This window comes from Trachemys scripta, chromosome 12 (genome assembly GCF_013100865.1).
Source record: "Trachemys scripta elegans isolate TJP31775 chromosome 12, CAS_Tse_1.0, whole genome shotgun sequence".
Taxonomy (NCBI): Eukaryota; Metazoa; Chordata; order Testudines; family Emydidae; genus Trachemys; species Trachemys scripta.
The window spans coordinates 7,766,052-7,790,148 of record NC_048309.1 but is presented as its reverse complement, the minus strand read 5'-3'; the positions used below and the strand labels follow the sequence as shown (position 1 = coordinate 7,790,148).

General features: G+C 41.5%; 1 protein-coding gene across 1 annotated transcript in view; it reads right to left on the bottom strand.

Moving 5' to 3' along the window:
* CABLES2 (Cdk5 and Abl enzyme substrate 2) overlaps positions 1-24,097 on the bottom strand; it is a 45,458-nt gene that overhangs the window by 11,873 nt on the left and 9,488 nt on the right. The window contains exons 2-3 of the mRNA XM_034787223.1: positions 5,811-5,903; positions 3,176-3,253 (exon numbers count right to left, since the gene is read on the bottom strand). Coding sequence (XP_034643114.1) covers positions 3,176-3,253; positions 5,811-5,903 — 171 coding nt within the window. The remainder of the gene's footprint in view (positions 1-3,175; positions 3,254-5,810; positions 5,904-24,097) is intronic.

Sequence of the window (24,097 nt, the reverse complement as noted above, 5' to 3'; positions counted from 1 at the left end):
TTGGATAGCAAACACAAGCTAAAAACCTGTTTTACATTACTAGTTTCCCTACACTATCAGCTTACCTTTCAGCTACACTTTACTGACTGGAGCCCGCATTCATAAACACCACACTGACTAAATAAATAGAGATTTCTAGCAGAATTCTATTTTAGTAACAGCAATTTTGCCACCTACTTCAGTCTAAATAAATAAATAAAGTTACTGTATTTTGGTCAAATCATCATCATCTGACAAGGAAAAGCTGAAAGAAGTGGTACTTTAGCAGCCAGCTATAGAATCCAACTCTTTCAAGTGACCTTGCTGCTTTCCCATCAAGTGAGAGAAACGTTTCCCATTGCCTATTTTTGTAGAAAGTATGTTTGCATACAATACAATTTCCACCACTAAACATCCGTTTCCTTCTTCCATAAGTTATGTACAGGACATAAGTGACAACACAATTGTTTTAGCAAAGGTGGATTAAGAGTAAATGCAATACTTTCTGTAGACTGTGTAAATCAAACGTCCACAGAGCTAGCTCAAAGCTCACAAGAGAATCCTACATGGATTTTCCTCTAGTTCTCCTCACTTATTATTCCTCATGTGTGAGTATTTGCAATTGTATTGTGTACATTTGGAACACATTTCTTACATTTCCAAAATACATTGCATATAATTTGCCATAAATGGATTGTTTTCAGTTCTTGGTAGTAGACAAAGTCACAGTGGCATTCAGCATTTAATGTTATTTTCAGGGCTTAATACATTTTTTTTTTTTTTTAAAAAGTCAGAAGAGCATCTTAATTATTATGGTGGAGTTACAAATCCCTGAAAACGAGAGTCAGGAAAGACAGCACTTGCCTTTACCTCTAGTGGTATATTAGAGCTAAGTGCAAAATAATGAACAGTGACAAAAATATTAAAAAAAAAAAAAGTTAATAGGGCACTCAGCACTACCTCAAAACTTCAAAGAGAACCAACTGCAAACAGTGCAATAAGGTGGGCAAGGATGACCAACCCAATGGAGTTATCCAGTTTCTCTTATCGGGACTGGCAAGTTTCCATTCCCTTTAACTTAATAAAGGACTGAAACTTCCCAACTCAAGTTGTTTGGTGTCAGTGATAGCTGGCCAAGGTGGTAGCAAATGCCCTTCTCCCATTATATAAAGGAAAAAACCTTTAAAAACCACCCCCCCCCCAAACAAAAGCACAACTGGTGACAAATACCTATTGCACTCCATCTTTCTCGATTAGATTATTTTTTTTTTTTGGCCAAGAAAAGTAAACTCAAGACTCCTAGCTCCAATCTTTTACTATTACTATTAGAGTGGTGGCGGAAGGAGAGGTAGTTTGACTTTGTTTTCAATAAAAGATTCAAATATTGTGTAAAACCCCTAAAAGTGTAGCATAACTGGTTACCAAAAAAAAAAGGGGGGTTCTATCCTAACACCACAACCTTTATTCATTGTCAGGTTTTTGCATCAAGCAAGAGGTCTTAGGCCTTGATATTGCAAACACTTAGGCACTTGCTAATTCTGCACACGAGTAGTCTCATGATAAAATGGTTTCACATACATGAAGTTAAGCATGGGCATAGGTGTCTCCAGGAACCGGGCCCTATTTCCCTTTTAAATCTCAAAGCATACACCTCATAAGAGCATAAGAATGGCCATAGTGGGTCAGACCAATGGTCCATCTAGCCAAGTATCCTGTCTTCAAACACTGCCTGGTGACATGCTTCAGAGCAGGGCCAGCTCCAGGCAGCAGCCCACCAAGCATGTGCTCCCCCTGGCGCTCTGGCCGCCGGGGGCTCTCCGCCCTCCCCCCAGTCTGCCATTTTGTTGCCCAGTTACAAAGGGATCTCACAAAACTGGGTAACTCTTTGCAGTCAGCTTTGGACTTAACTATCTTGAATAATTTTTTATCATCTATAAACTTTGCTACCTCACTGTTTACTACTTTTTCCAGATCATTTATGAATATGTTGAACAGCACTGGTCCCTGTATAGATCCTTGGGGGACTCTGCTAGTTACTTCTCCACTGTGAAAACTGACCGTTTATTCCTAACCTCCGTTTCCTATCTTTTAACCAGTTACTGATCCATGAGAGGACATTCCCTCTTATCCCATAACTCCTTACTTTGCTTGAGAGCCTTTGGTGAAGGATCTTGTCAAAGGCTTTCTGAAAGTCCAAGTACGCTATATCCACTGGATTGTTTATTGACACCCTCAAAGAATTCTAATAGATTGGTGAGGCATGATTTTCCTATATAAAAGCAGTGCTGACTCTTCCCCAACACATCGTGTTCATCTGTGTGCCTGATAATTCGGTTCTTTACTATAGTTTCAACCAATCTGCCTGATACTGAAGTTTGGCTCACCAGCCTGTAATTGCTGGGATTGCGTCTTGACCCTTTTAAAAAACACAATTAGTAGTTCTGCAATTTCATATCTGAGTTCCTTCAGAACTCTTGGTGAATACATTCTGGTCCTGGTGACTTATTACTGTTTAATACACCAATTTATTCCAAAATCTCCTCTACTGATCTCAATCTGGGACAGCTCCTGAGATCTGTCACCTAAAAAGAATGGCTTAAGTGTGGGAATCTCCCTCACATTCTCTGCAGTGAAGACTGACTCAAAGAATTCATTTGGCTTTTCTGCAACAGTCTTGTCTTACTTGAGTGCTCCTTTAGCACCTTGATCATCCAGTGGCCCCAGTGATGGCTTGGTAGGCTTCCTGCTTCTGATGTACTGAAAAATGTTGCTGTTACTTTGTGTGTCTTTCACTAGTTGCTCTTCAAATTCTTTTTTGGCTTGCCTAATTATACTTTTACACTTGACTACTATGCATTGGCTTTTGGCTGATGAATGGGGGGGGGGGGTAGGGGGGGAGTTAACTGACTCTCTATGGTCTGGTTCAGTACTTTAATTGACATTGAATCAATTTGATTTTTATATTTATTTTACTACTCAATGAGTGCATTGCTATTTTGTGCATTCCTTAAGTCTGATAAGAACATTTAAAATATGCATTTTCTTTGTTTCAGGGTATACTAAAATGGGCTATGGTATATTACAGTTACACTCACTTATGAGGCTACGTCATTTCATAAATTAGGCTGTTATATATGGTAACGGACTGGACACTTTAGAGCAGTGCAGATATGTCAAGTTACAAATATAGACTCACCTGATTCGTAAGCTCTCCCCATACGGCAGGATAGAAAAAGCCACACATAAGGTTCGTTTAGCACAGATTAATACTATCCTGAAAGCAGACAAGAAAAGATTAAAGTGAGAACTGAAACAAAAGTTTTCTGCAGCTATAAAACAGCAGCCTTGCTAGCAACCCTGTAGTTTCCTATGAAGTGTTCACACACAAGGTTTTTCTTAAACGGCTTCTCTAAAGAACCTAGGATGGTTGTGGAGTTTATATTAAAGAAAGCACCACAAAACCAAAGGGCATTCACATAAGGCTGAGGCCCCATACAATCAAGTGCAGGTGTGTAAAGTTCTCAGGAGAGCCCAGAGTGACTCCCATCTTACAGCCGCTCAGAGTGTTTTGCAGCATGAGTCAGCTACTGTACATGGACTTTTAAAATAGGAAGATAATTTTGTAAACAATATTTGTAGTCTTGCATGCCGAGGTAGTGGTAGCAAGCCTATACTTCAGAACCTATGCTGAGCACCTATGCTGAGCAACCTATGTTGGCAGGAAACAATCCATCCTCAAATAAAGCATCACACAACCGGCCTTAACCCCCAGAAATAGCCATTAGGCATTAAGTAAGTAATAGCCAACATGGATTTGTTGAGAACAAATCATGACAAACCAACCTCATTTCCTCCTTTGACTTGGTTACTGACTTAGTGGATGGGAGGAAAGCAGTACATGAGATATATCTTGATTTTAATAAGGCCCACAGTCCCACATGACACTCTCATAAGTCAATTAGGGAAATGTGGTCTAGATGAAATTACTGTAAAGTGGGTGCACAATGGCTTGAAAGACTGTACTCAGGGTCGTTATCAATGGTTCGCTGTCAAACTGGTGGGATGTATATTGAAGGACCTGCAGGGATCTGTCTTGGATCTGGTAATATTCAATATTTTCATTAATGATTTGGATAATGGAGTGGAGGGTATGCTTATAAAATGGGTGGATGACATCACGCTGGGATGGGCTGCAAGCACTTTGGAGGACAGGAATAGAATTCAGGATAGCCTTGACAAATTAGAGAATTGGAACAAAATCAACAGAATTAAATAAAGAATATTACGCTTAGGAAGGAAAAAAAATGAAATGCATAGCTACAAAATGGGAAATAAATGGCTAGGTGGAAGTACTGCTGAAAAGGATCAGAGGGGTATAGTGGATCACAAAATGAATGAGTGAACAGTGTGATGCAGTTGTGAAAAAGACTAATATTCTGTATTAACATGAGTGTTGTATGTACTAGACAGGAGGATATTTCTCCCACTCTGGCACTGGTGAGGCCTCAGTGGGAGTATTGTGTCCAGTTTTGGGCACCACACTGTAAGAAAGATGGGGACAAACTGAAGAGAGTTCAGAGGAGAACAAAAAAATGCTAAAAGGTTTAGAAAAGCTGACCTAAAAAACTGGCATGTTTAGTTTTGAGAAAAGATGACTGAGGGTTGGACTCGACCGCAAACTTCCAATGTGTTAAGGTTTGTTATAAAGAGGACAATGAGCAATTGTTCTCCATGTCCCCTAAAGATAGGGCAAGAAGTAAAATGGCTTAATTTGCAGCAAGGGAGATTTAGATTAGATATTAGAAAAATCTTTCTAACTCTAAGGATAGTTAAGCAATAAATAGGCTTCCAAGGGAGGTTGTAGAATCCCTGTCATTGGAGGTTTTTAAGATGAGGACTGGACAAAACACTTAAGGGTTGGCATAGGTATACTTGGTCCATCCTCTGTGCAGGGGGCTGGACTAGATGACCTCTTGAGGTCTCTTCCAACCCTACATTTCTAAGGTTCTATTGACAGGGGATACTTGGCTCCTACATCAATCACTTTTTTCCCCCCAAGTTGTGAGAGCTTTACAAGACGTGAGTACAGATTATTCTCTTCATTTTACTGCCCAGGAAACTCAGGCACGGAGAGGTTACATGACTTGTACAAGGTCATGCAACAAACTGATGGAACAGCCAGGAGCACAACTCAGGTCTCCAGACTTCCATTCCATTCCCTAACCCGTGGAGCATACAGCCTCTCTAATTAGCTGGAGCTAAGGACAACAGTCTAGTATTAAAATCTGTAAAATAGAACCATAGAGTTTACTCAAATTTCACAAGTAAGAACGATCAGATCTTTTTTGCATTCATTCTCTCCACCTCAAGAGCTGAAGTCACGAAGTTCTTTTCCAACCCAAACAATTCCCCAAGTGTCACACTGCTCAATCATCTGAGGCTCCTTGTTGGCTTTTACCCTCACGTGTCTTAGCAAATGTATCTGTACGGATACATTTTACGCTTAGAAATACATGTATATAAAATAGATGTATATAAAATTTTATAAAATCTCATTCCTCCCCTCCCCCCCAAATATATTTTAGATGAACATTCCATTTACCGCAGTGTCCAAGAATCAAATCTTTGGATAAGCCAGTCCGACTCCAACATTCGTGTTAAGCTGTAATTATTTGTGACCCAAATCTGCCAGCTTTACTCATGTAAACTGGTACTTATTCACATAGATGGATAGCCCAGCTAAACTCAGAAAGACTATTCACATGAGTTAAGTCCTACTTCATGCAAATAAGGGTGTCAGAATCAGACCCCAAGTGAATATAAAACATTACCTGCTATTCTTTGTATCATATTGTCTCATATTCTTGATGAAGTGCATCTTCTTCAAGCTTTTGTGTCTTGGCGATCCAGATATGTGCTTAGTTCTGCAATTAAAAAGAATTATTCAGTGATCTAAAACAAAGATGTAGGTGTTATGATCAGATGGCGGCACTAGCATGCAGGACCTCAGATATTCAGCTTTGAGGCGGGTGGAGGGAGGAGAGGACTTGCATGCAACGAGTTAAGATTAATGCTGCTTTTGAAAAAGTACCTTCGTACACTGGCACATTCCACTATGTCTTCTAAAAATTCTAGAGAGCAGCGCTGGGAGATAAAACGCCTTCTGTAAAAATGTACAACACCATGAAGAGTGAACAATATTAGTTCATGGCCTTTGAGATCAGAAACTGCAACAGAGATTTATGAAGTCTTAAGATATTGTACTGCTCACAAAAGATAGCTGAAATATTCAAACCTCGGCATCGTCAAACTTCTGAAGAGGCCAAGAACCTTAGTAGTTCCCAAAGCAAGCAGTTTATACTGAGTAAAGGGTTTCATCTTTTTAAGAAGTTGGCTCTCTTAACAAAGAGGTCATTTGACTAATCAAAATAGATTATGTAGAACAGAAAAGCCTGCCTGCAAGTTACCACTCTTCAGGAATCTTTGCAATACAAGTTTAAAAGACCCAATGAGAGGTGTGGGAAAATCCCTCACCTGGGGTAGAAGGGGGGAAATAAATCTTATTTTATAGCTTTTGCGCTTTCCTCAAGTCGGAAAATTGGACTAGTTACTTTTCCTGCGATACAAGTTTAGACAAACTAAAAAAAGCCTTCTTAAAACAACAGTTCTGGATCAATACAAGCAACAGAAGGACTAAGAAAACTATAGAAAGGGCTATTAAAGAGGAAGCTTGGGGTACTACATGCTGATGTAAAATCCTAAAATGGAAGACATGGGGGAAAAAAATCCACAAGAAACTGAGATGGTGTAATGTTAATGATGAATCACATTAACGTGCGGAAAATGGACCTTGCCCAGAGGAATAGATTCCTATTGTCAAAGGCTTAGATCATTCATTAACCAGTGAAAATGTAAATGTGAAGAAGGATTTTGAAGCTATGTATCCATAAGAATGTGTTCAGACCCAATCGGCACTAAGAAGCCACCTCCAAGTAATAGTACTTCACTGTAACTATTCATATTCTAAATCTTGTCCCTTTGTCTTGGTAGCCATAAACACCCCATGTACTCATTGATCTGAGTTTTTCTTCTGTTATTCTTGACAGATGTCTGTTAATCCTGTAATATGCACTGTCAGAACTGGACTACTTATATCAATAGAAGCCAGTTCAGAGACTGTACTAGACAAGTAAGAGGGCTTTGGTTTAAAAAAAGAAAAGAAAAGAAAAAAAGATTTGTAAGATTTTAAAGACCAAGACAATGGAGTTTCTTTAAAATATAAGCAAATATCCCTATATCCCAGGGGAAACAAAATAACAGCAGTGTTTACGTTAAAAACTATGAGAAACAGCAACCATTTTTATTTTATCAAGAATAATTATGTAATTGGAACTACAGAAGCTAGATATTCTCTTGCACAGCTCGCTCTTATTGACTAAGGATTTTCAGTTAGTCTCCTAGGAATTCCATCAAGCACTTAAAAAATAAGCAGCTACACACATTGGTAAATAAACTGGAAAAAAGACTAAAGACGGAAAAAAAAAGTCAGCCTGCTTTATTATTTGGGTGCCTAAACAGATTCATAGGTAAGGCCAGAAGGGACTACTGTAGTCATCTAATCTGATCTCCTGTACAGTAGTCCATAGGACTTCCCCAAATTAAAAACTACAGCATATGTTTTAGAAAGACATCCAATCTTGATTTTAAAATTGCCAGTCATGTGGATGCCATCACAGCTCTTGGTAAATTGTTCCAATGATTAATTACCCTCACTGTTAAAAATGTGCACTCTGTCTTCAATTGAATCTTGTTATACCTCTGTCTGCTAGACTGAAGAACCCATTATCAATTCCCCCCCTTCCCCCCAACTAGGTACTTATTGGCTGTAATAAAAATCACCTTTAAACCTTCAGTGTGCTAAGTTTAGCTTCTTGAATCTATTGCTATAAGGGTCTTTTTCCAATCCTTTAATCGTTCTTGTGGCTCTTCTCTGAAATCTCTCCAATTTCTCAACATCTATCTTGAATTGTGGACACCAGAACCGGACATGGTATTCCAGTAGCTGTCAGACCCAATGCCAAAGACAGAAGAACCTCCCTACTCATACTTGAGATTCCCATTTATACATCCAAATATGGCTTTACACGTCTAACTTTAGGCACTTAACTTTAGAAGTAAAAATTTACTTTTTTAGATAGCTATTATAAAAAGATTAAGATGACAAATGTTTATTTCCTTTTCCCCACCCTTGTAGTTACTTTTCTCAACTTCTCTAAAGATACTGTCAGAGCTGCCTAAAAAACGTTAGTCCAGTCACTCTTTAAAGTAGTAAATAATTATCATGTAAGAGTTGCAACTATACAGTACTTTTCCTGAAAATGCAGGATCTGCAGTTTGCATGGTAAGCGAAGTCCCTTTATGAGGATATCTGCACCTCTAAGTTAAATCCTTACCAGTTTTTCCTACTAAACTTAAAGTAAAAAAAGTGTCACTTTTAATAACTGTAAAAAGAGAAAGTCTCCAGGAACAGCTCTGCCTACATATTAAGATGCCCTGGGATAAGGATTTTAAAATTAGATGATTTATTTTCTGTAGTAAGAATTCCAATTAGTATTTTGCACTTCACTATAAAATGCATCTATCCAGTTTGTCCAAATTATTAGAAAAATAAATGCCTTCATACATTCTTGAAACCCAGTTACAAAAAAAAAAAAATCATGATTTACCATTCTTGTCTACTTTTTGTAAGTGTGTGTCAGGAAACCCAAGACAAACTACATTACTGTATGCATTTTTCTCCCTTGGCAGTAAAGGGCATCAAAAACAACCGTCAAAAGCAAATATGATTAACAACTAGTTATGGCTTAAGGGAATATGTAACAACATTCTCCAATACAGAACTTGGCACTTTCTCTAGAAAGCAAATCTGACATCTTTAATTTCTCTTACTGGAGTTGTTCAGGTGTTCTCTGGAAAGAGCAAAGCTCAAGCAAGCACTCAGCTGAAAAATTTGAGTTGCTCCTTGTATACAAGAATGGAGAGAATGCTAAATCTTCCTATTTGTGAGTTAATTAATGTTAGAAACTGTCTTGGTAGTATTCTATGGAACAGCCGGTCAAATGGCTAGAAACTTGGTACATCCATGGGGAATGGATCACCTATAGTCCCCAATGTCCACTGCCAAAATTGCAGTTTTAAAACATTTCTTTGCATAGCTCTTTTTCAGGTAGTTTCAATCCTACTCATGGTTATTTTGGAGCCCTCACAGCCACAAGCATGGCTACTGCAGTGGTATTTCAGCATGCAACATCATCCAAGATAGACAGGTGTCCACATAAATCAAACAATTCCTGGTGTGCTGCGAAGGCCATTAGTCATGATGCAACATTCTCAGATCTGGAATGCAGCCCCTGACCTATATTTAGGAAACGTCACAGGACTCACGTATTAGGGTCTACAGCAGCAGTTCTCAAACTGTGGGTCAGGACACCAAAGTGGGTTTCGACCCCATTTTAATGGGGTTGCCAGCACTAGTATTAGACTTGCTGGGGCCGAAACTGAAGCCTGAGCCCCACCGCGCAGGGACAAAGCCCGAAGGCTTCAGCCTTGGGTGGCAGGGCTCAGATTACAGGTCCCCCTCCCCCCCAAGGTTGAAGACCTTGGGCTTTGGCTTTATTCCCCCTTCCCCCCCCCACAGGGCAGGTTCAGGCTTCAGTCCCTCCTTGTGGGGTTGTGTAGTATTGTCAGAAGGGGATCGCAGTGCAATGAAGTTTGAGAACTCTTGGGTCTACAGCATCAAACCCATCAGGATGTGATGAAACACTATTAGCCCCTTCCCCCATTATTTTGGTTTTCTCCATGTCTAACAAAACTCGCACAGACGTGGATTGCTGATTCTATCTGTGTGTGTGTGCGCGCAGATGCATGTGTGGTGGTGATAGGGGAATAGTTGCATAAAAGGGTGTTGGTTTAGCCAAATAATAGAGGTAGATAGAATCCCTACCTGTAGGAATCCATGGGCAAAGCCACTTTGCTGAAAGTGTAGAGTACCACAGGAATATGCAAATACAAGTTCTCCTTGCTTGGCTGCATGAATCTCACTTAGAAGGCAGGGACCAGGAAGGAAAGAGTTTGTTCTTTATTCCAGGAAGGTCTGTAAAATTAACTCTCTAGGATTATGAAGTACAGCGAGAATATCTGCTTCCTGGAGCTAGGACCTGTACTTTTTGTTCTGAACTTTATGGGAGGATTCAAGGTTTTGGGGGTGTGTGTGATATAGTCAGCATGTTTAGGAGGGTAGCACTAAATTCACTGTATTGTCTTTAAAAACATCAACAGATGTTAGTTAGAATCAGCCAGTTTAAGTGTCTCCATAACATATTTATTTGGATGCTTAGTGAAAGGTATTCTTCATCACTAGTTACGCTAGGGCAGAACAAAAAGGTCTTGGGCTCACTTTTGGATTGTCTACTTGCATTCATGTCCAAGTGGTGGCTGAGGAGCAAATGCAAGTCCCACTTGCCATGTCCAACTCCAGCCAGAAGAGGAAAACCACCTGTTAGGAAGCAGCCAGCCCTCCTTGGAAGGTGCATTTTCAGAGCCCGTGCAGGATAACAGGAAGCATTACAATAGTGAAGCATACTGCTCTGGAAAAACTGGCCAAGTCCACTGATGTTTAGATGTATTTGAAAGGAGAAGGGCCTCACGCTCATGGTCTGAAATTGGACCATATAATTCACAGGAAATCAGATCTGCTGACAGCCTGCTTCTGCGCTAGGAGCAAAAACCCAGACACTACAATAAGAATTTCTAGTCAGATTTGCTTGGTTCAATCTTCCAAACCTCTGGCTTCAGCCCTTAGCCCATACTTCAGTTTGCTGGGCTTGCTCTGAGCGCTTATTTGCTGTTTGACACATTAGACATGAAAATTAAACCAAGAGGAACGTCACTCTAGGGCCAGGGGAAGCTTATGTAACTGAAGTTTATTTTTTCCCTCAATAAAATAATTAATCCCAGTCCATTTGACTCAATGTTAGGAATGGAGAGAGCACGTGTCTAGGTGATCCACTTTAAAAGATTGCATTTTGACAAGAAATGAAAAAGGGGTTTGCATTAATACCTTCCTCTGTCACTCCCAAGCTCAGGCACTTGATGATGTGCTTTGCCTGCACACTGAAGAGGTGTCAGGAATATTATCCATTCCTGAATATCGCAAAGCTTTGCTTCCCACAATTGCAGTGTCTTGAAGTGGAGAAGGTCAGGAAGAGATATCTGAAGCAGTACACACAGAGAAACACTACAGCATAGGAAGATTCCACCCCACGCTCTGAACTACAAACAATACACCCTAGTGTGTAAACAGAAAACTTCACTCCATTTTAGCTGCATTAACAGAGTTAAGATTTTTCTACCAAAGCAGGAGAAGTGTTTTCCCTTTGGAAGTCTAAGGCATTGAATAAGATATATTCCTATGGAATAAGGATGCCACAGAGTTTTACTAATCTATATATGCCATAATTTGTGCACACAAAAATTGTGCAGAAAGTTAATAGTAAAATACCACCTCACTACATTCTATGCTAAGACTGATTCTATTTTAGATATTCATGAACCTATCAGCAGAGTTTTAAAGAATAACAGTTTTACTATTGTTATGGTTTATTTTTAACAATGTATTTTTACAGAGTATACTATAGTACCATAACACTTTCCACCATTGTCAAAATAAGTGTAAGAACATTTTGCAATTTGTTAGCTTGTTTTTTATGGTTTCCCCCATGCCCATTATCATAGTGTGAATTAGTGAGGCTCTGTTATAGTAAGAAACCTTGGATTACGTGGACGAGCTGACCACTTGTCAGGTTCTGCCTGATGAAACCAATTTTAAAATGGATTTATTCTGTTCTAAGCAGATTTATCTAGGATGAAGTTCCTGCCTCTAGCTTTATGAACTGGAATATAAAGGATTATAATTAGAGGGGTTTCCAGAGCTCTCAGTGCTGTGTGTAATTTAAAGATGTCTTAGGCTTGGTCTACACTAAACCCCCAAATCGAACTAAGGTACGCAACTTCAGCTACGTGAATAACGTAGCTGAAGTCGACGTACCTTAGTTCAAACTTACCGCGGTCCAGACCCGGCAGGCAGGCTCCCCCGTCGACTCCGCGTACTCCTCGCGACGAGCAGGATTACCGGAGTCGACGGGGAGCACTTCTGAGTTCGATTTATCGCGTCCAGACAAGACGCGATAAATCGAACCCAGAAGTTCGATTGCCTGCCGCCGAACCAGCGCGTAAGTATAGACAAGCCCTTAAAGACAACTACCTACTGTAGCACATTTACAAATATATTTAAACTGCCTAAAGACAAATACCACACAGATTTGACAGTTAGGAGCTCAAGCAGTACTTTACTTCATCCAAAATCCTATCTGGGCTAACATTTTATGCACCAACTACAGCATTCTTAAGAAAAGTAATTCAGTTCAAGCGAATAAAATCTGTGAGCTATAGACCAGGGGAAACTGGTCGTTTGCTCCTACCTACTGTAGGTTCCTAAGGAGTAAATTCCCTATTACAATAAAATAAAGTATCCTTGCCAAGAAAGCAGCTAAGGATAGAAAAACCCTTTAAGAAGAGTTTATGTAACACAAATATTACCCTTAATTTGACATTGAGTTTCAATTAGCGAGCATCCCCTCCTTTTCTGAAGGAGTACAAGACCTGAGAGGGCCTTTACCTTATGTTGTTAAGAGAATAGAGGCTGACTGCAGCTGGTAAGTTGGGCCCTTTGATGCTGGGACCTTTGCTTGGAGTAAAGGCTCCCCAGCTGTGTCTCTGCTCAAAAGAAAGCTCCAGCAAAGGGTTGCAGGAAAACAGAAGATGAAGATGCTCCCACCAAATCCCAGAGTGGAAGGGAAGATGGGGGTCTAGCGGACCAGTACTCTGTCCATGAAAGAGGAAGAGATAGAACAGTGGTAGCCATTCGAAATGCAAGAGCAAGGATTGGGTTAGTCACTGCAGACCATTAGTGCCTCAAATCTACACCCAGCTCACCTGAGCAAGGAGGGAAGAGGTCACTGGGGGCGTGAAAAGAAGCTAGTTAAGAACAGATCAAAAAGTGGAAACCCAACTCTCATTCTTAAAGTAGCAGGAACATATCTCCTCCCATTCCCTCTCATTTTAAGAATGGGTGTATTTACGTTGAAGATTCATAGTTTGTTCTTTAAGCTGTAGATGTTTGATGACCAAATCATGTTTAAGCTGGTGAATGCAGCTGTCATCTTGACAATTCATGACATTATTTCCTTCCAGATATCCCCACTGGCTTGCATATTACCGCCAAGGTATGTGAATTGATTCACCTCCTGTATTCCTTTGCCCTCCAATGTAATGTCTCAATTGAGTTGGGAGTTGTTGGAGATCTCACTGGATTTTTTTTGTAACTGATTAACCTCATCTTTCTTGCAATGCTGTTCAGTCTTTATTTGCATGTTGGTTGAACAATCATTTAGAAGACAGTTATACTAAAAAAAAAAAATTAGATTCTGTTAAACCATGGCCATGTTGGATCCATCTACACTTGTTCTCATAATGAAGTCAATGGCAAAGCCAAACAGGAGAGGAAAGGATGCATTCTTGTTTGACACCAGTGTCCATGTTAAACCATTCCCTCAAGTCTGTGTTCACTTTAACTGTGCATGCTGCATCTTAATATGAAGCCTTGAGGATGATAATTATTTCTATTGGCATACCATAATACAGATGTGCCAGAGTGAACAGCAATGGAGGCTGTCAAATGCTTTCTTAAATATCTATGAAGTTTATGAGGAGTGGGTTTTACTACTTGATGCTCTCCTTCAACGATTATTCTTAGGGTGAAAATGTGGTTGAGACATGATCTTCCGGGTGGAAATCCAGCCTGCTCTTCCCTTAGCTTTGCCTCAACGGCTTCCTTTATTCTGCAGAAGCCTCAAGGGAGTCAAACCATCACTCTGGTGCTGTGCCAAAGTGATGGCGCTTCTATAAGGAGCTGGATGTCAGTCTCAGTGGCAACCCCACCTCCAGACCTCCAAGAGCTCCCTGGATACTTCCAGTTGTTGCTCGGTTATATGAGGTACAGCTGTCCTTTGCTTGGTGTATTCTGGAAGTGGGTGAAGGGGATAGAAATGTACAAGACTAGCTGTGTTTGTGTGTGCTTCACATTCCCTTGTGCAGCTAAGCCAGGGACCCTTCAGGGGGTCACAAGGTTATTACATGGGGGATCGCGAGCTGCCAGCCTCCACCCCAAACCCTGCTTTGTCTCCAGCATTTATAATGGTGTTAAATATATAAAAAAGTGTTTTTAATTTATAAGGGAGGGGGGTTGCACTCAGAGATGTGCTATGTGAAAGGGGTCACCAGTAGAAAAAAGTTTGAGAGCCACTGACTAAGCAGAGCACACAGATTTCACAGGAATTCTCCAGAGAGATCTCTAGGAAACTTTTCTGGAGGTTCCTGCCAGTCCTCTGCCAAAGCTTCCTTGGCAGAGCTGCTCTGTTCCTTCCCCCATTGAAGGAAGCTTTCCAACACCAATCAGCAATCACTTGTGCAGGGACCAAAGCAGCACCCAGGCGAGCAACACAGGGACCTGGTCTGAAGCCACATGCATGCAGAAGATGTATCCTTGCATACCCTCAGGATTGAGATATCAAGTTCAATGACCCCCACCTGTGAAAAATGCTGGCAGAATTTACAATATTGTACTTAATCACCTGCAGTGATCCCCTTAAAAAACAAACAAACAAACGACGGAGAACCTTTGCCCCATCTTGAGCACCCCCATTCCCCTGGATTCAACTCAACATAGTTTGTTCGCCAAGCTGTGTGCTTGCCAAGAGACAGTGAGAAACTGATTCTTTAAAAAGGTGCATTTTACTATAATGATTCGATGCTGTGTGCGCACAATCATGCTTCTGTTTAGTGTTTCTTGAGCTTCTGCAGATGAGGACTTCAGGGGAACCCCCTACACACCGTCAGTGTGTCTCCACCAGATAAGAAAGTAACCAAGGAGGACATGTTTCGAGAGGTGCTCAGAGGCCAAAAAACTAGAAGGCAGGGCATGGAGAGAGACTTTAAAAGAAAATTATAAAATAGGCGGGACAGAAAAGAGAGCCAGGAGCAGATTTTACCGGGCCTGGAGCGGATGATACAAGTGATGGAGGAGCAAATGGAGATGCTGAAGTCCCAAATCACACCGCAGGCAGAATTCATGCACGCTCAGACCCCCCGCAGCCAATACAGAACTGCTTTCCATGCCCTCCGCAAACTCCAGGGCCAAAATTGGGATATATCTGCCCTCTATCGCCCCGCTGCAGTTAGGGAATCCTATTGCCACAAAGCCATCCACTATTTTATGCACCCTGCCAAGAGTTAAAGTCCTTCATAACAGGATGCGATTAATGGCCCTGCACACTTGTGTTAACGCAGTCCCTAAAGTGGACTTCCCGACTCCAAATTATTTCACGACTAACCAGTTCAGTCTGGAGTTGCCAGCTTCCACACAGACATCGCCACACACTTCTCTGCCGAGAGAGCAGCTCTCGTTTTGGTGTCCTTGTGTCATAGTGCTGGGATGAGCACCGCACATAGTTCCAGAAAGGTGGAACTTTTTTTTGCATCCGAAAGTTCTGCAGACACTGCTAGTCATACCAGACCTACATAATGATGCAATCCCACCACTCAGCGCTTGTTTCCCAAGCCCAAAAACAACGGTCCACCATGTGCAGCAGCTCCTTGAATGCCAAAAGTAATCTGGTTTTGTTTCTTTCCATGGCACACAACAGGCCAGGTACCTCTGATTCCTGTTCAGATTGGGTGCTAATGATATACTCCAGGGGTCGGCAACATTCGGCACGCGGCTCGCCAGGGTAAGCACCCTAGCGGGCCGGGCCAGTTTATTTACCTGCTGACGCGGCAGGTTCGGCCGATCGCAGCCCCCACTCGCCGCGGTCCACCGTCCTGGGTCAATGGGGGCGGCGGGAAGCCGCGGCCAGCATATCCCTCGCCCCCATTGGCCCGGGACGGCGGACCGCGGCGAGTGGGAGCCGCGATCGGCCGAACCTACCGCGTCAGCAGGTAAATAAACTGGCCCGGCCCGCTAGGGTGCTTACCCTGGCGAGCCGCGTGCCAAACGTTGCCGACCCTGATATACTGCATGGCCAGCCGTGATGTGTTCATAACAGTGACCACAACAGTAGAGAGCAGTGCAGGATACATCCTTTCAGACTGAGCTAGCGGGCGCACAGTAAACAGGCCATTGAAAAATGCCACGAAATGCAGTTGGAAGGCAATTAACTTAGGAGGAAAAGCTTTTTGGCACATTGCCTAAATATTAATTGCTTTGTTCAACATTGTTCCTCCTTGAAGAGCAGTGGATTTTTCTCTTTAATCAAGGAAGATGCATCAAATTAGCACAAAGGAATGAACTACAAGTTTCTCTACAAAGTAGAAAACTGGATTAGAAACTAGTGTTAAAAATGAATAATAAAAGGGTAAAAGGGACTGAACTGGTTGTAGGAGATATACACACACACACACACACACACACCCCTCTAAAAATTCCAGTTGGGCATATGCTGTTAGGGTCTTGTCAACATAGCAATGACATGGACCAACCATATAATCTGACAGCTATTTTTAAGGGGTGAATTGGGGAAGAGAATGAGGGCGAATGGGTAAATGTGTATTAATTAGTGCTGTGAGATGCTATATTTAAGTCATGGTTATGACTATAAAGTTCTGACAAGCAAAGCATTAAAATGAACACAGATTTTCTAGGACATAGAAATCCATATACATAATGAAGTCTTAGCCCATGAAATTTAATGCCATGTTATACATTGGATATAAATGTCTAACTTCATGAAAAATAAGACTTCAACAGTAGTTCAATATCAGCCAAGACCAGCTACCAACAATTTTCCATATTCAATGGGTTGAAGCTACCCCCCCTCCCGCTTTTTTAAAAATGGTCCCCATGTAGTCCTTCAAAAACATGTCTAGTTCAGAGAAACAGTTAACTTCATTTAAGAGTGTTCTAGTCAGCAGCCAATGTGTAGTTCAACTATTTTAGAAGTCACTTCTTAGAGTTACCGTACAGTTAAATACCCGTTAGGGTATCTTTTATAAACTCTTTGCTAAGGATGTGCTGATGGAGCAAGTTCTCTTGAGTTACTACTATTGTGAGGGACATATCATTGGTAGAGACCAGTGGAATGGCAGTGATTTGAGATGCTGCAGCTGCCACACTCATACAGTTTCTAGAATCTGAACTGCACCAGGTTCTTGACTTCCTCTCATGTTCAGTGTCACATTCGCTTTTAGTTTATCATGCCATGTATTGGAGAGACACTGTTCAAAGGATAAGGATGGAGGGGTCATCCACCATCCCGAAAGAATGTTAAATGCTAATGCAGCCAATATTTTATCACCTCTCTAACATGTCAGGTCCTTTTTGAGGATGCTCTAACAAATTTGTATTCCGAAAACCCATTTGTGGCTAATTTACTTATTATCTGGTCAGAATTAATCTACATTTAAACACTTTTTCCACACAAGAATTCAGCTTCTTAGAAAACACTACAAATTAACTGCATAAAAGGAAAGCAAATTATTAGTTTGTTCTTGCTTCCATCACTGTGGAAGCTTAACTTGTGACAAATTAATGTTTGACATTTTTAAACCATCCATAACAGACAGGAGAAAATCCACATAGAACTTCATAGGACTGTAGGACTGGAAGGGCCCTTGAGAGGACATCTAGTCCAATCCTCTGCACTCATGGCAGGACTAAGTATTATTTAGATCGGGGTAGGCAACCTATAGCACATGTGCCGAAGGCGGCACGCGAGCTGATTTTCAGGGGCATTCACACTGCCCGGATCCTGGCCACTGGTCCGGGGGGCTCTGCATTTTAATTTATTTTTAAATGAAGCTGCGTAAACATTTAAAAAACCTTATTTATTTTACATGCAACAATGGTTTAGTTATATATTATAGACTTCTAGAGAGAGACCTTCTAAAAACGTTAAAATGTATTCTGGCACGCGAAACCTTAAATTAGAGTGAATAAATGAAGACTTGGCACAGCACTTCTGAAATTTTACCAGCCCCTGATCTAGATCATCATCATTATATCCATTAACTATAATAATTTAGCAAAGTTCCATCAACCACCAAATGCTTTATCAAAGAGATGGTTTGCATTACAATAGGAAGTTCAACAAACTTGGGGTCTGGTGAACCATCAGATGGCAACTTCAACAGTCATGGACTCTACTATGAAAATACCCTATCTTCAGTTCAGAAAATTACTTTCAGTCTGAGTTCTTCAGTGATACAGCAAATGGATTTAAACACACACACTCCCCCTACCTCCTCCAAACCATGATTACCTTTTCACTGTTTGGCAGAACCTATGGCAGGATTATCAAGAAATTAAGGTGTGAAATTACCATGATTATGCATGCACAAACTGGTTAATTACACGCACTTACAGACCAAAAAAAAAAAAAAAAAAAAAAAAAAAAATTCACCTAGCAGTTTGTGCCTATGATTGCTCAATTCTGTCTGCTATTTAGATTGGCCTAATCACTTTGGTAACCAAGCACAATTTGCACAGCTAACTGCAAGCCCAAGTCATGTATCCAATGGAACTTCCAGTTTTAAATTTTGACAGTCATGATACAATAACATAGTGAAGAAATCAATTTTAGTGACCATATTGACACTCACTTTTAGTCAAGTTTCACTAACTGTTTACAGCTCAATATTTGTATCATATGCCATTCAAATTGGATGTACAACACTGAGAACTAGACCAACCATGTGCATCTCAACCTGTATTATTATGAGACTGATTACAGCCTTCACAGGCAACCTTTAAAATTGTCTGAATGATATAAATTGGTTCACACAGACAGCTATGTATTTAAATAGTCAAGCTTCTCTCTTCACCTGTCTTTTCTACTTAGCTTCTATACCACTTCATCACTGTAATATTCAAGCACCTTCCACTGTTATTGATTTAAAAAAAAGGGGAACTCCTTTTGTATCTGATCACCTGAGTATTCACTCAAAAACATTTGTAAAAACTATCCCCTAGAAAGCTTCTTACCTATTCAACAACTGAATTTTTTTTGTAGGATGTATACTCAATATTCCAAGACCCAGATTTTCAATAAACCAAGATGTCCATTTCCAATAACGGCACATAAATCAGATTGCAAATTGGCCAGGCAGATGTCTTGCTTATGAAACTGCAGTTCTTGTATACACAAGTCAGTCAATTATCACATGGTTTGGCAGAATTTGTGGGTTTTTTTTTTTAAATAATTCAACAGATAATATTGATGCTTATCTAAGTATTTTTTCAATTATCATCAATTTAAATTTGCACAGTTGCACAAAATTATGGGGGGGGTTAGACAATACTGTAATTGGAGTAAGAATTTAATGACAGTAGATGTCAAGATTCAAAAAGTTAAAAGCTTGATAACTGTTAAAATACGAATTGGCAATATGTCAAAATATACAAATAAAGATCCTTAAATCAAACTCTGGGTAAGTTCCCAAGCAGCATTTCTTACTTTGCCCATTTGTAAATTTTGATTATTACTGAGGAAAATATTTTCTTGTCTATTTGTGTTTATATGGTGAAATGAACATTTCACAATAAAAATATAACCCTTCAAAGCCTATTTAACACACACTTATTGCATAATCATGTCCAGGATAGCTGAAAAACAGGGCTTATCTGTAGTATGGAAGTTAATAGTTACCACCACTGCAAACGCTTAATGTAAAGTGGATTTATATTGCTGTCTATACTGGTGTAGCTACAGGATCTCAATGTCCATATAAGGAATCAATATTCTCTCATTCTGCTCAGATTTAACGATTACACACACTGAAAATTTTGCCACCCTCCTGAAAAGGTGCTAGATTAGTAATGGATATTACCCCTTAATAATAGCTCCAGGTCATTTGTAGCAACTTAAGGCCTAAATGTTCTGAATACTGCATACCCACTTGTACATACAGTAACTACCCATTTAACCTCCTCTCGGTTAATGTTGTTTCGATCTTATGTCCCTGCTCAATTACAGAACATGCTCGTTTAAAGTTGTGCAATGCTCCGCTAAAACGTCTTTGGCTGCCTGCTTTGTCCACAGCTGGCAGCCCCCTCCCCCCCCCACCATCAGCTCCGCTACACCCCTCCTCCCCCAGTGCCTCCCACCCGCCGGCGGACCCTGCGGATCAGCACGTTCCCCCTGCCTGCGGCAATCAGCTGGTTTGTGGCATTCAGGAGGCAGGAGAGAGGGGAGAGGACTCCACACTCAGGCTCCCCCCTCCCTCTCCTGCCCGTGGCAATCAGCTGGTTTGTGGCGTTCAGGGGAGGGAGGGGGAGCCTGCGCGCCGCGTCCTTGCTCCTCCCCCCGCTCCTGAACACCGCAAACCAGCTGATTGCTGCGGGCAGGAGGAGGGGAGGGAAGGGGAGGAGTGAGGATGCGGCGTGTGGAGTAAACAGGGAGGTGGTGTGGGGGAGAAGAGGCGGGTTAAGGGTGGCGGCTTGGGAAAGGGATGGAATGGGCTGGCCGAGAGTTGAGCCCCCTGTCCCTGGTGCTTGCACAGTAGGGGAGGCTGCAGCTGTGCAACATGCTTCTCCTAGCCTACAACCCTTCAGCCTCCTTGCCTGCCTCATTGTCGGCAGTGCCAGTGGGCTGTGCCTGCGTGGGGTAATGCGGGGGCACCTCCCATTGCTGCATACTCAGCAATGACGATTGTAGTATTAAATTGTTTCTTTAAAATGGTTTAAAACTTATACCTGTATTAAATTGCCTGTTTAAAATGTATATAATGCCTTTTGTCTGGCAAAAAAAGATTTCCCTGGAACCTAATCCCCCCCCCCCATTTACATTAATTCTTATGGGAAAATTGGATTCGCTTAACATTGTTTTGCTTAAAGTCGCATTTTTCAGGAACATAACTACAATGTTAAGTGAGGAGTTACTGTACAATGTTCCTGAAACTTTAATGTAGGCAACTTGTGCATTGGGGACTAGTCTGACATGCTACGTGACTAACAGTAACTAAACATACCACAGTTGAAATTATAGTAATAAAAAAAAATCCACTTCTTCTAATCTCTGGTTTAAGGATTCCCAGCTGCCTTTTTTCAGGCAGACCATGAGATAATATGTTTGTTTGCCTGTTAATAGACTCAACCTCCTTTTTCCCTTCCCATTCTCACACAGAGAGAATGAGGTGGGGTGTTTTCATCAATGAGCCTCATACCACTCAATAATAGATGGATTAAAAAGCATTAGTGGCTACATTTTGGCTCCATATATTTAACCAAGACAATTAAACATAGGAACCTCATCTTCAGTCGTAGTGAACCATGTCTGAAATATCCTGTCGTAACCACAACACGGTTAGTGCAAGAGACTCACTTCGTAAGGGAGAATCTTTCTATGCCAGTAAGTATCAGGCAGTTCAGTGCAGCCTGTAGGAATGCATTGCCCAGAAGCTTCCACAAAGACAGCCTTATAACAAAACTCAGCCATCTAATGTCTGCCTATCAACAAAACCATTGGGCACAAGACTCCAGGCAATTTTAACAACACATTTAAAAATCACTTTTAGCCCATGAAAGCTTATGCTGAAATAAATTTGTTAGTCTCTAAGATGCCACTAGTACTCCTCGTTCTTTTAACTATTCCTCAGAGAGCCACCATCACACGCTGGGAGAGATACATCCTATCACTAAAACTCCATTAAAAAGCGGTGTGCTTTTTTTTTCCTTTCCCATTTCTGCCAATTTCCATATATGCATAACTGAAAATTCTCATCAGGCTGACTCCTCCTCTACTGTACATCCATTCAGTCTGTGTCGAAGACACAGGATTGAGGCATCTTTGACCAAAACAAGCAGCAGCAAGTCAGTTATAAGGGGAAAGTCTTGTGGTCAGTTGGCAGTGACAGGAAATGAAATACAAAGAAAACATTCTATTTTAGTGAAATGCATATTTGCCAGAATGGATATTTGTTTTGATTACCAGAGACACAATTCATATGCATACACTACTGTGAAAGCCAACTTGCACTCCGCTGGTAGAATAAATGGTCACTCATTCACATGTGTTATTAAACTAAAAGCACCCAATACAGTAGAACTGCAGCATCTCCAAGCATTTAACCGAGAAAGGCGCGTGTACATAACACATTTGTAAAGAGGTTTCATTCTAGTTATTTTATACACAACCCCATCTTTCCATCAAACCAATATCTACCCTCTAGACCAGTGGTTCTCAAACTTTAACACCACGAGGACCCCCATTTTTATTTTAAATTTTTCGGGGACCCCAAGCCCTGCTCCCACTCTACCTCTTCTGCCAATGCCTCACTTCTTCCTACCCACCCCTGCTTACTCCATCACCCCTCCCTCAGTCGCTCACTCTCCCCCACCCTCACCAGGCTGAGCACGGGGTTGGGGTGCAGGAGGGGGTGCGGGGTCTGGGAGGGAGTTTGGGTGCGGACTCTGGGCTGGGGTGCAGGCTCTGGCTGGGCGGCGCTTACCTCGGGCGGCTCCCAAAAGTGACCGGCACCTCTCTCTGGCAGTGCGCGTGCGTGTGTGGCCGCCGCATGCTGCACTGCCAGACTTTTAGTGCCTAAAATCTCCCGGTTTGACTTCAATAGCCTCCGGGAGATAGAGGAAGGAGGAGGAGTTGATCAGCAGGTCCTGCAGATCCCCTGGAGACTTCCCGGAGTCTGGGGACCCCAGTTTGAGAAATGCTGCTCTAAATCCACACAAACACAAGGTTCTAGCCTCACCACCAACCCTGGTTCTTTTCAAACTCAAGTCCAGATCCCACCTTTTATCTGCTAGCACCTAGAAAGATTGCTGGGCGCCAGTATTTCCTCAGACTAACACTGGGCATTGGTGCTCTTGCAAAAATTGTTCTTGCACCGGTGCAATTGCAAAAATGGGATTTACAAGGGCTATTTAGATTGCACTGGTTCCTCTGAACAACACTGGATGAAAGACAATAATGTTAGAACCTTCTCTCCAAACCCCACTTCACCCCACACTGGCATCTATGTAGGTCTGTCCATACACAAAGCACAGGAGACATTGTCACATTATTTGGGTCACTCAAGATGCAACACACAAATTACATTTAGAAAACTTAAAAAAAAAATTATGGCTTCAGCGTGGGATATGTTGAGAATAGTGCTTGATGTATGTTAAAAGGATGTTATTTAGGATTAAGGTTGCATGGCAACTGTACTTCTGACATTTCCCCAACTTTCAAATACTTGACCTTCTTTTCAACCTAAATATTCTTTTACCTTGTTCTGAATGCAATTTCCTAGGGTTTTTTTTTTTAGTGAAGGAAAATGATTAAAAACAAGGTTATACACAATTGTAAATCTTCCCATCATGTAGCATAAGCAGCATTTAACTCTGAATTCCCCAACTGAGGGCTGGTCTTCACTACGGGGTAGATCAACACTGCTGCAGCAGGGATCGTTTTAGTGGGTCTTCAGACCCACTAAATCGAAAGCAGAGCTCTCTCTCTGGTTGACCCCGGTACTCCAGCTCTCCAAGAGGAATAAGGGAAATCGACTGTAGAGCGTCTCCTGTCGACGCAGCGCAGTGAAGACACGGGGTAAGTCGACTTAAGCTACGTCAACTTCAACTACCTTATTCACTTAGCCAGAGTAGCGTAACTTAGGTTGACTTACCCCCGTAGTGAAGACAAGCCCATAGACTTCTACCACTTAAGCCACAGGACTATCTATGTCCACTAGCAACTTTGCTTTCCCAGAGATGGAAATGGGCTGCTGTGATCATGCGCTGGATCTGAAGAGAGGTGCATCCAGCCCAACTCTCTTCCCCCACTACTGTGCTAGCAGCCCCCAATGAAATGTGCGCTACTGCTTTGGCAGCAGTGCGAGCCAGGCCTTAGAATGTGAAGCTCATTTATCACCTTGGCTTGCTGTTAAAGCTTTCTAGAGGAACACAAGCCACACAAGTGTTGTTTTAAAACACAAGTTTACCTCTCACCCAAACCTG